Below are 12,760 nucleotides of genomic sequence, written 5' to 3'. Positions count from 1 at the left end.
TATGGGAGTCCTGTTAAGGAAGTATGATCCTAAGCCAACAAGTTGAAGGTTTGAGCCTACTTTTTCTTCTATAAGATGCAGGGTCTCTGGTCTGATTCAGAGGTCCTTGATCCATTTTGAGTTGAGTTTTGTGCAGGGTGAGAGATAGGGATTTAGTTTCATTCTGTTGCATATGGATTTCCAGTTTTCCCAGCACCATTTGTTGAAGAGGCTATCTTTTCTCCATTGCATATTTTTGGAACCTTTGTCTAGTATGATAAAATTGTATTTATTTGGGTTTGTGTCCATGTCCTCTATTCTGTACCATTGATCTACCTGTCTATTTTGGTATCAATACATGCTGTTTTTGTTATTATTGCTTTGTAATAGAGTTGAAGATCTGGTATTGTGATACCCCCTGCTTCACTTTTTCTACTGAGGATTGCTTTAACTATTCTGGGTTTCTTATTCTTCCAGATGAATTTCATAATTGCTTGCTCTATTTCTGTAAGGTACACCATTGGGATTTTAATTGGAATTGCATTGAATCTGTATAGCACTTTTGGTAGTATGGCCATTTTGACAATATTAATTCTGCCTATCCAAGAACATGGGAGATCTTTCCATCTTCTAAGGTTTTCTTTAATTTCTTTCTTCAGTGTTCTGTGGTTCTCATTGTAGAGGTCTTTCACCTCTTTTGTGAGATTGATTCCCAAGTATTTTATTTTTTTCAATGCTATTGAGAATGGGGTAGTTTTCCTAATTTCTCTTTCTGAAGATTCATCACTTATGTATAAAAATGCATTGGATTTATGAGCATTGATCATGTAACCTGCTACTTTACTGAATTCACTTATGAGTTCTAAGAGTTTTCTGGTGGAATTTCCGGGTTCCTCTAAATATATAATCATGTTATCAGCGAACAAGGATAGTTTGACTTCCTCTTTTCCCATTCGTATCCCTTTAATTTCTTTGGTTTGTTTAATTGCTCTGGCTAGAGTCTCAAGAACTATATTGAATAGAAGTGGTGAGAGAGGGCATCCCTGCCTTGTTCCAGTTTTTAGGGGGAATGCTTTCAGTTTTTCATCATTTAGAATGATACTGGTCATGGGCTTAGTGTAGATGGCCTTTACAATGTTAAGGAATGTTCCCACTACCCCAATTTTCTCTAGTGTTTTGAGCATGAAGGGATGCTGTATTTTATCAAATGCTTTTTCTGCATCTATTGAAATAATCATGTGATTCTTGACTTTAAATCTGTTGATATGGTGAATGACATTTATCGATTTCCGGATGTTGAACCAACCTTGCATCCCTGGGATAAAACACACTTGATCGTGGTGCACTCTTTTTAGTATATTTTTGTATGCGATTTGCTAAAATTTTGTTGAGAATTTTTGCGTCGATGTTCATTAAGAATATCGGTCTGAAATATTCTTTCCTCGATGTGTCCCTGTCTGGTTTAGGAATCAGGGTGATATTGGCTTCATAGAATGAGTTTGGGAGGGTTCCTTCCTCTTCTATTTTATGGAATACTTTGAGAAGTACTGGAATGAGCTCTTCTTTAAAGGGTTTGTAGAACTGGGCTGAGAACCCATCTGGTCCCGGACTTTTCTTTGTTGGGCGGCTTTTGATGACCTCTTCTATTTCATTGCTTGAAATTGATTTATTTAAGTTGTGTATGTCCTCCTCGTTCAGTTTAGGTAATTCATATGTCTCTAGAAACTTGTTGATGTCTTCGAGGTTTTCTGTTTTGTTGGAGTATAGATTTTCAAAATAGCTTCTAATTATGTTTTGTATTTCACTCGTGTCTATTTTGATATTTCCTTGTTCATTCCGAATTTTTGTAATTTGTGTTTTCTCCCTCTTTCTCTTTGTTAGTGTGGCTAAGGGTTTATCAATTTTGTTTATTTTTTCAAAGAACCAACTATTTATTTTGTTAATTTTTCCGATTGTTTCTTTTGTTTCAATTGCGTTGATTTCGGCTCTGATTTTAACTATTTCCTGTCTTCTACTACTTTTAGTGTTGGTCTGCTCTTCTTTTTCTAGGGCTTTGAGCTGTAGTGTTAAGGCATTTATTTGTTGATTTCTACTTCTTTTGTTGAATGCACCCCATGAAATAAATCTTCCTCTAGTCCTGCTTTCATAGTGTCCCAGAGATTTTGATATGATGTGTCTTTGTTCTCATTTACTACTAAAATTTTTTTAGTTTCCCTCCTGATGTCTTCTGTTATCCATTCATTATATAATAGTGTATTATTTAATCTCCAGGCATTGGAGAAGTTTCTGTTTTTTATTCTGTCATTTATTTCTAATTTCAATCCACTATGGTCTGATAGAGTACAAGGTAGTATCTCTATCTTCTTGTATTTGCTAACAGTAGCTTTGTGGCATAAGACATGGTCTATTTTAGAGAAGGATCCATGTGTTGCTGAGAAGAAAGTGTATTCGTTCTTTGTTGGATGGTATATTCTATATAAGTTGGTTAAGTCTAAATTGTTGATTGTGTTATTGAGATCTATGGTTTCTTTATTCAATTTTTGTTTGGACGATCTATCCAGCAGTGAGAGAGGTGTGTTAAAATCGCCTAGTATTATTGTGTTGTGGTCTATTTGATTTCTGGAATTGAGAAGGATTTGATTGACGTACATGGATGAACCAATGTTTGGGGAATAGATAGTGATGATTGTTATGTCTTGCTGATTTATGCTTCCCTTAAGCAGTATGTAATGTCCTTCTTTATACCTTCTGACTAGTTTTGGCTTGAAGTCCACATTATCTGAAATGAGGATGGATACTCCAGCATTTTTGCTGTGTTCGTGTGCATGGTATGTTTTTCCCATCCTTTCGCCTTTAATCTATGGGTATCTCTTTCTATGAGATGAGTCTCTTGCAGGCAGCATATTGTTGGATTTTTCTTTTTAATCCATTCTGCCAGTCTATGTCTTTTGATTGATGAGTTCAGGCCATTAACATTCAGGGTTATTACTGTGATATGATTTGTATTCCCAGTCATTTGACTCATTTTTGTTTTTTGACATGATTTGGTTTCCCCTTTATTTGGCTATTCCTTTAGGCTAGTTCCTCCCGTTGCTGATTTACATCGTTGTTTTTCATCTCTTCCTCATGGAATATTTTGCTGAGAATGTTCTGCAATGCCGGCTTTCTTTTTGTAAATTCCTTTAGCTTTTTTTTATCATGGAAGGATCTTATATCATCGTCAAATCTGAAAGTAAGTTTTGCTGGGTATAAGATTCTTGGTTGGCATCCATTTTCTTTCAGGGCTAGCTTTTAGGGTCTAGATTGAAAAATCTGCTGATATTCTTATTGGTTTCCCCCTGAATGTAATTTGATTCTTTTCTCTCTCGGCCTTTAAAATTCTGTCTTTATTTTGTATGTTAGGTATTTTCATAATAATGTGCCTTGGTGTGGGTCTGTTCTAATTTTGTATATTTGGAGTCCTATAAGCCTCTTGTACTTGGTTTTCCATTTCATTCTTCAGATTTGGGAAATTTTCTGATATTATTTCGTTGAATAGATTGTTCATTCCTTTGGTTTGTTTCTCTAAGCCTTCCTCAATCCCCATAATTCTTAAATTTGGCCTTTTCATGATATCCCATAATTCTTGTAGATTCTGTTCATTATTTCTTATCATCTTTTCTGTTTGGTCAACTTTATTTTCAAGATAAAACCTTTTGTCTTCAATATCTGAGGTTCTGTCTTCCAGGTGTTCTATCCTATTGGTTATGCTTTCTATGGAGTTTTTAACTTGGTTTGTTGTTTCCTTCATTTCAAGGATTTCTGTTTGTTTGTTTTTTTCAATATCTCTAACTCTTTATTGAAATGATCTCTTGCTTCCCATATTTGCTCCTTTAACTGTTCATTGGTGGGATCATTTATTGCCTGCATTTGCTCTTTCATCTCCTCATTTGCTTCCCTGATTGTTTTAATTATGTACATTCTGAACTCCCTTTCTGACATTTCTTCTGCTGTGCTGTCATTGCGTTTTATTGATATGGTATCTCGGTTTGTTTGTGACATTTTCTTCCCTTGTTTTCTCACATTGGTCAGATGTCAGTAGGACTTTGTGATATTGCAGAATTCTTCTATTGGCTTATATTGTCCGTGTAGATTTCCAGTGTATCACCTTCCTGCCTTCAGTAGCCTGAAGTCTTGGAGTAACTTGATAATGCAGTGCTTCCAAGGAAAGCTGCTCCTAGTCCTCTACTGGTTCCAGGACTTGGAGCTGGCTCTGTGTGGAAAGGCTCTCACTGGGGTGTCTGCTCCAAGAAGCTAGCCTGGAAAGGTGCTTCCCGCCAGAGGGGGCTGGGCTGCAGGCTGCTTGGGGAAGTCCCTGGCTGCCCTGTCCTGGTCCTTGAAGCAACCTGTGGGCAGGAACTCACCGCCCTGGTTCAGGGACTTGAAGCTTGGTACTGTGCAGAAAGGCTCTCACTGGGGGGCCTGCTCCGAGATGCTGGAGAATCTGGCCCTGTGGGAGTAGCCCACCGCCGGAGTGCACAGGGCTGCCTGGGGAGGACTCTAGCTGCTCTGCCCTACTCTAATAAGCTACCTGAATCCGGGCCTGCCCCCCGGGCAGCGCTTCACCAGGTGGGGGAGACTCACCCCGAGGCTCTATTTTAGTCCGAGTCTCTCAATGCCTCCCCTTCTTGAATCCTGGGTTCTGGAGCGACTGGAGATGCAGTCACCCTCTAGTCTGCCATCTTGGATCACCCTGTGGAAAAAGCCTGCGGCCGGGGTGGCCAGGGGCAGGTCCTCCTGGAGAGGTCTCTGGCTGCCTTGCCCTGGTCCCAGAGGCTGCTTGCGGGCCGGGGGTCACCGCTGGCTTGGGGACTTGTGGCTGGCTCTGTGTGGAAAGGCTCTCACTGGGGCGTCTGCTCCAAGAAGCTAGCCTGGAAAGGTGCTTCTGCCAGAGGGGGCTGGGCTGCGGGCTGCTTGGGGAAGTCCCTGGCTGCCCTGTCCTGGTCCCTGAAGCAACCTGCGGGCAGGAACTCGATGCCCTGGTTCAGGGAATTGAAGCTTGGTTCTGTGCAGTAAGGCTCTCACTGGGGGGCCTGCTCCGAGATGCTGGAGAATCTGGCCCTGTGGGAGGAGACCACTGCTGGAGTGCGCAGGGCCACCTGGGGAGGACTCTAGCTGCTCTGCCCTACTCTAATAATCCACCCAAATCCGGACCTGCTGCCCGGGCAGCGCTTCACCAGGTGGGGGAGACTCACCCTGAGGCTCTATTTTAGTCCGAGTCTCTCAATGCCTCCCCTTCTTGAATCCTGGGTTCTGGAGCGACTGGAGATGCAGTCACCCTCTAGTTCGCCATCTTGGATCGCCCCATAAGTTATTTTAAACTGTTTTATAAGGGAAGCAAAAATATCTGCATTATCATTGCTATAATATTACTCAAAATATCAGAATTAAGTGTACTTATTTTTAAAAATTATACCATATATGACAATCAAACAAGCAGTTTGGTTATTCTTGACATTTGCTGACAATTACTTTCATTAAGAATAGTTTCAGGCTGGGGATATAGCTCAGTTGGTAGAGTGCTTGCCTTGTAAGCACAAAGCCCTGGGTTCAATTCCCAGTACCACAGGAAAAAAAAAAAGAAAAGATTTGTTTCAAGTATAGAATTGTAATATTCTGTCACATTTGGATTTTTCAGAAGTTTAATAAAAAAGAAGCATTTCAAAACATCTACTAGGTTTCTGTTGTCACTATCTAGTTTAAAAAGCATCCTTTACAAATATTATTGAATTAATGGGAAATACTTTATGCTAACATCATTCCTTTATACTAACCTTATTCTGAGTATAACTTGTTTCTCCTTTCAATGCTATATAATTGAAGGAGATATAGATGTTTCCTAAATCAAGAAAATATTCTCATTTTTCCTTCAAGAAATCTTACTATAGCTAAGTCAATGACATTGTACAAGCTATAATCTATCATCATGTGCTAACAATGTATACAAAAATAAGGTGATGGTAACAATGAAAAAGAAAAAAATAACTTTTCTGTGTAGGTAAATTAAAAAAGATTTCAAGATTGTGTACATTTAATTTTGAATATTTCCTCTGAGCTTTAGTTCTAATTAAATTCAGCGCTTCATATTGCTAGCTATATCCCTCTTGCGGTTCACAGTGTCCCCTTGTTCTTTTTGCATGGGATGACTTTTGAAGCTGCATCTCTGTGTATGTTTGCATCTTGAAATGGCCACAGGAGAATGTTTACAGCTGAAGGAGTGAGTAACAATTAGCTCTTACACTTCAGTGATAAAGAGAAAGGAAACAATTTATTTTAGTACTGACCATAAGAACTTTTTTAGGGAGGGGCATCACACATCCATTTTTGAATTTCCATCCTTTATTGACAGAAAAATAAATTGAAATCAGAGTAATGAATCAATAGAATTTTCTCATTTATAGTCTCCTAGTCTCCTTCATTGCTCAGGGCTATCAGTTACATATAAACACACACAACTATATATATATATATATATATATATATATATATTTACACACACACACAGCTTAAATATGTATAAACTTAATTTCTGAATTCATCAAGCTTTATGTTTTATTTCAATATATAAAGTATGCTTTTCAATCAAACTATTATGCCCATATCATTTTAAGATCACATAAATGCCTGCTAAGTGAGCCAGTCATTGGAGAGGTTTTTAACTAATAGAATGACTTACCTTTAATATAAATATTGACATAAAAATAGTAACACATACACAGTTCAAAATTTTTCATATTCATAAAGTGGATTCATGTCTTCATTACTTGGAGTAGGAAAGCACAGCTTTTTTTAGGAGAAGCCTGACCTACAGCATCAAACACTAATGAGAAATGAAGTTAGGCTATAAACCACAAGTTGCAATGGACTTTTTTATTTAGAACACCAGTCATTTATTAGAACCATTAAAACTCTTCAGTGGAGATATTTTGATTCTGGAGAATAATTTTAAAGAAGTAGCGTTAATGTGGTACAAAACTGTGAGAATAAGATCAGGATAATAAAATGGACCTGACCTTTTGGGTCTGAAATAGGTCTAGCTTTAATTCCTGTATTCACTACTAATGTATATATTTTGGGAATCTGCTCAAGCTCTCAAGCCTTAGTTTGCTAATCTAATAAAAGGTAACTATTAACCATACAGAGTTGTTTAAATAATACCAAATAAGACTTGGGCAGAAAAATCTCAGCTTTTCTCTACTCACTGGGAACAGAATAGACAAGGCACCTAACTATCTATCTAATTTGGAAATGGGCAGAAAAAACAGTAATAATACACAAGGGTCTTGTTTCTTAATCTAGTACTCTTCTCACAAGATAACCTATCATTTCTGTAGGGCTTTGAGTCACCTGAATCTGAGTATTACTTTATTTACCAACATGTAGGGTAATAACATCCATCTGAAGATGTTGTAAACATTTAATTTGTACAGTTCATATGCTAACAAGTCTTTTAAACTGTTAATGCCACATAGTAGACACTTTACTGATAATGATTATGAGACTAAAATAATGATTATAATATTATTGCAATGTTGGCATGAGAGCGAAATATTTTTGTTGAAGTGTATATTTTATTTTTCTCTTCTGTGTCAAACAAGCTTCCTTAATTTTATGGAGAATATTAAATAAATGATGCAAAATGGAATAAGAAACTCTAAGAATATCACAGCTTTGTTCATTACAATGAAATATTAATATTTACATTCCTTAAAAGTCTTGCTTTAATTTTCCCATTGACCTTTAGCTAGAACTTTAAGTAAACATATATAATTTTGTAATCTAAATTTAATCAATTGTGACCTTAACAGTTAGTTAAACAGAAAAAGAAATTAAATTATTTCAGAAATTGGATTTATTATACTCATACAACATATCATCTTTGGGAAGAAAGAAGGTTAGAAGTTGGAGAGGAAATCTATTTTAATATGTGCAGGAAATAATCTATATTTACTGACTTCAAGAATATATGGAATGACAGTCATGTATAATATAACACATAAGCAGTGCTGGAGTTTAGAATTTCTGGAGTCTTGTTTTAATAATATACACTAACAGAAACACTTCAATTAAATTTGAAATTCAATACTTTAATCTTCATTTAAATTAATATTTATTTTTACTTTTAAGTACTTACATATATGTAATTAGCTATGTTCACTCCTTTTACTCTTATCAATATTCATTTGTTAAAAGGTGTCACATTCTCCAGGCTTTGTGATGCACACCTGTAATCCCAGCGGCTTGAGGCCGAGGCAGGAGGATCATGAGTTCAAACCAAACTCAGTAACTCAGTGAGACCCTGTCTCCAAATAAAATATAAAAAAGGACTGGGGATGTGGCTCAGTGTTTAAGCACCCCTGGGTTCAATCCCCAGTACAAAAAAAAAAAAAAAATCACATTCTTTTCTATCCCATGATATCAGTATTCTCAGACTATATGTAAATTGTGTCCCTTCATTTATAGAAGAAAAATGGGCCTCAATTTCCAATGGAGAAATTCAGTGCCCCTATAGTGTTACTTTTCTGTTTTAGATTTTCACTTCTATAGCTTTAGCAAAATACAAGTGAACTAAGAGGACAGTATTTCAGATCATTACAGCTTCCTTTCAAATTGAAATGTTGCCCTACTTTCCTTCTGATCAGATCACTACTAGTTTATGTATCCAGTTAAAACCTGAACAGCAGTACAAGAATATACTGCATATTCTCTCTGTCTTCACCCTTGCAAGAAAACTATAATTTGCACAAGTTATACTATAAATTCTAACATCTAATCTCATTGAGTAGCTGAATGTATCAAGTGAAAATTTATTGCAACTATTTTCCAAGGGAATTCAATCTCAATATTGGAGAGCATTTCTGAAGCCAGACAATTGCAATATATTTAGTCTTTCAAGTTCATGGAACATAAGGAAGTTTTTGATGAATGATTTTATTCTTTGGATTTTTTTGCCTACCAAAGTATCATACAAAACCTTATAAAATGTGCACTAATTGTTGCAAATGTAATGGATTTAAAATGTAAGTAAGTGCCCCAAGTCGCCAACCCTTCACTGGTGGGTCCTCCCTCACAGGATCCCGGCCCCTTGGTCCTACCCCAGAATTGGCCCTGAACAAAGGAGCGACCCTTGAACCGCTGCTCTGGGGCTGCCCAACTCCAATCAGCACCAGGACTTCACCCTGCTCCCTCATTCTGACCTGGAAGAAGTAACCTTGTTCAGAATCAACCTTGCCCTGTCTTCGGAATCAACGTTCTAGAACTATATACATGAAAGGTCTGGAGAACTGGACTGAGCGAGGATCCCAGAGGCAACACCAGCTGCAGATATCCCCCTTTGCCTATGCTGGAGTCCAGACGATCCTGACTACCAACCAAGCATTCTTGGAAGCCCAGCCTCCATTTGGGATGATGTGAACAATGTCGGTCTCAGAGGCCACTACTTGTGCTCAGTATATGGGGCAAAGCTGATGGTACCAGCTGGCCGGGGGCTCATCGTGGTTATCTCCTCCCCTGGAGTTCTGCAGCATTTGTTCAATGACCCCTACGGTGTGGGCAAAGCTGCGTGTGACAGACTGGCTGCTGACTGTGCCCAGGAGCCGCGGCACCATGGGGTCAGTTATGTATCTCTGTGGCCAGGGTTGGTACAGACGGAACTGCTAAAGGATCGTATGGCAAAGGAAGGGCGCCCTGAAGATTTCCTCTTTACGCAGTTCAGACCAGTTTTCTCGTCAGCAGAAAACACAGAAATGAGTGGCAAATGTGTGGTGACTTTGGCAACAGACCCCAATATCCCGAGTCTGAGTGGGAAGGTGCTACCATCCTGTGACCTTGACCGACGCTATGGCCTTCAAGATGTGGATGGTCGCCCCATCCAGGACTATTTTTCTTTGAGCTCTATTCTCTCACATGTCTCCAGACTGGGCTGGCTGGCCTCCTACTTGCCCAGCTTCCTCTGCATGCCCAAGTGGATTATCACCCTCTACACCAGCAGGTTCTAACTCTCCTGTCCTGTCGTCACAGATTTGCTTCTTTTCCCTTTTGGGCTCAGGTGATTGGGTCTAACTCAGTGGAATAATTGGCTTTTCTTGCTTACCATGCCCTTGATATGAAGAGAAGGCCTCTCCTTGGCATCCATGGTCAATTCTGAGTGCCCTGATATGTCCTTCTTTGTGCCTTTGTTTCCTTTTTCCTAAATTTTACTTTTTGTGTCAATATTGGAAAATGCTCTGGGAACTAATAAAAGTTCCATTTCCCCCACCAAAAAATAAATAAATAAAAAAATAAAAATAAAATATAAGTATTCATTAATAGTCACTGATATTTGATATTTAATGAAATTCAAATATTTAATTAAATGTTTTTACCTCAGTGTATTTAAGAAATAAAGTGATCCCTTTTTAAACCTAACATCAGGATTTTCCACTTTTTAAATAAAACAATTAATTTTAGTTTTCTAATGTTAAGAATATGATAATTCAAAAAGTATATCCCTCATAAAATAAATATGGAATGAAGACTATTATCATGAGAAATAATACATTATAAATGTAAGGATTTCAAAAATATTCATAATTTATCATAAGTAGACATTAAAAAAATCAAAATCCTAACATCAGAAAAAGGGTAGGATACCATATAAGATATTCCTTGATAGTATTCTCAAATAGAAATTTAGAACGTGTTAAAAGAAGAATTCCTTTATTCCCTGGTAATAGTAAATTTTACTCACTATTTACGATTTCTTTCCTTTCTCTTTTCCTCCCTCCATCCTTTACTTTCTTCTTCCTTGCTTAGTATTTCTTTCTTCTCTCCCTCTGGCCTTCCTTTTTTCTCTATTTGTCTTTCTTCTTTTTTCTTCTGTCTTCCTGTCTTCCTCTCTTCATTCCTTTCTTTTTGCTTTCACAAGTGCCATGAAATCTATCTTATTATAACAATATTTATTTATTTTTATTAACACCTTCTCTACATAAAATGAGACTAACATTTGCAAATTGCTCAATATGTGCAAAAACTGAAAAGTATTAAACAAGAAATCTTTTAAAAGCAACCATAGAAAAATTTCTCTACAAGGTAGGATATATTAAAGAGAGAAAAATTTTGAATGTTAATGAGAATGTGCTGCAAGTACTGGTGAAAATTAATGTGGGTTAAAATCATTGTGAACTCCTTTTTATTTTGTATCTGATGGAACTAACTATATGAATAGCTATTAACCCACTAATTCCACTAAGAAATATGTTCTTATCAAAATGCAAACCTGTTCTCTGAAAGGCATGGGCAAGTATGTGTATAACAAACTACTCATAATAGTCAAAGTCAAAAATCAATCAAAACTCATCAACAGCAAAGGCGAAAAAAATTACAGTGTATTCACAGAGTGAAATATTCATCAACAATGAGAAAGAGCAAACTATCACTCAATAAAAGCATGGTATAACTTCACAAATACAAAGTCACGCAAAACAAGCCTGGCATAGGAAAGCATTTACTATATGATAATGATTTTTACATAGTATACATCCAACCAAAACAGATATCTAATATTAGAAGTCACATAGTGGAAATGGTGTCTGGCATTTTCCCATTCCCAAGGGAAAATTCTGGGATGCTATTAATTCTCCTAACTTAGTTTTCCTCTCAACTTTTCTTCCAGTTTAAGTATCACAAATAATTACATAAACGTATATTAGATATATATTAGATAAATGTATAATATTAATTACATTGTACACTGGAGTTAATGAAAGCTGGATAGGCAGTTTCGCAAAGATTATTTGATAAGATTAGTAAGCAATTTAAACTACAAATATGCTAATTTCATGAGAGTATGAAACAATATAGAGTAATAAATGTTATAAAATGGTACTTCTTCCATAGATCAAACCATATATACATTATTTTTTTCTTTTTTACCATTTTCAGATATTTGGAACTCACTTTTGACGTGAAGACTAGCACATCTTTATTATGCTTACAAATTTTCTACACTGATTTAAAACATTTTTGAGAAAGAAAATATTATATTTTGTTTGGCTTAAGAAAGTCTAAGACTGAGTAATAGTCCATTGTGTGTGTGTGTGTGTGTGTGTGTATCTATATGATATTATATATATATATATATATATTTTTTTTTTTTTTTATCCATTCTTCTGCTGAAGGGTACCTAGGTTGGTTCCAGAGTTTAGCTATTTTGAGTTGAACTTCTATATACATCAATGTGGCTGCATCACTGTAATATTACTCAGCCTTAAAGAAGAATGAAATTATGGCATTTGCCAGTAAATGGATGGAACTGGAGAATATCATGCTAAGTGAAATAAGCCAATCCCAAAAAAACAAAGGCTGAATGTTTTCTCTGATATGTGGAAGTTAATTCACAATAAGGGGAGAATGGGGAGCTAGGGAAGAATAGAGTTACTTAAGATTAGGTAGAGGGGAGTGAAGGGAGGGGAGAAGGTATAAGGGTACAAAGGACAGTAGAATGAATCAGACATTATTATACTATGTACATATATAACTATATGACCACAGGGTTCTACATCATGTACAACCAGAAGAATGAGAAATTGTTCTCCATTTATATTTGATGTATCAAAGTGCTTTCTACTGTCACGTGTAATTAATTAGAACAAATAAAAAAAATTTAAAAAATTATAACTGAAACAAAAAAGAGAAAGGCTAAAAGTCTCATATTTAATCTTTTCATTTATTATTCTAGCTGCATAAATAAAATAGAATGTGT

At 36.5% G+C, this 12,760-nt stretch overlaps 1 protein-coding gene across 1 annotated transcript; it reads left to right on the top strand.

Annotated features, from left to right (window-relative positions):
* Positions 1–9,362: 9,362 nt before the first annotated feature.
* On the top strand, positions 9,363–10,235 carry LOC306659614 (dehydrogenase/reductase SDR family member 1-like). The gene has a single exon (XM_079137272.1). It carries the CDS (start codon positions 9,486–9,488, stop codon positions 10,014–10,016), a length of 531 nt encoding a protein of 176 aa, XP_078993398.1. The 5' UTR covers positions 9,363–9,485; the 3' UTR covers positions 10,017–10,235.
* The last annotated feature ends 2,525 nt before the right edge of the window (positions 10,236–12,760 follow it).

This window comes from Sciurus vulgaris (genome assembly GCF_902686455.1).
Source record: "Sciurus vulgaris genome assembly, chromosome: 4".
NCBI lineage: Eukaryota > Metazoa > Chordata > Mammalia > Rodentia > Sciuridae > Sciurus > Sciurus vulgaris.
This window is presented reverse-complemented; position numbering and strand designations above follow the sequence as displayed.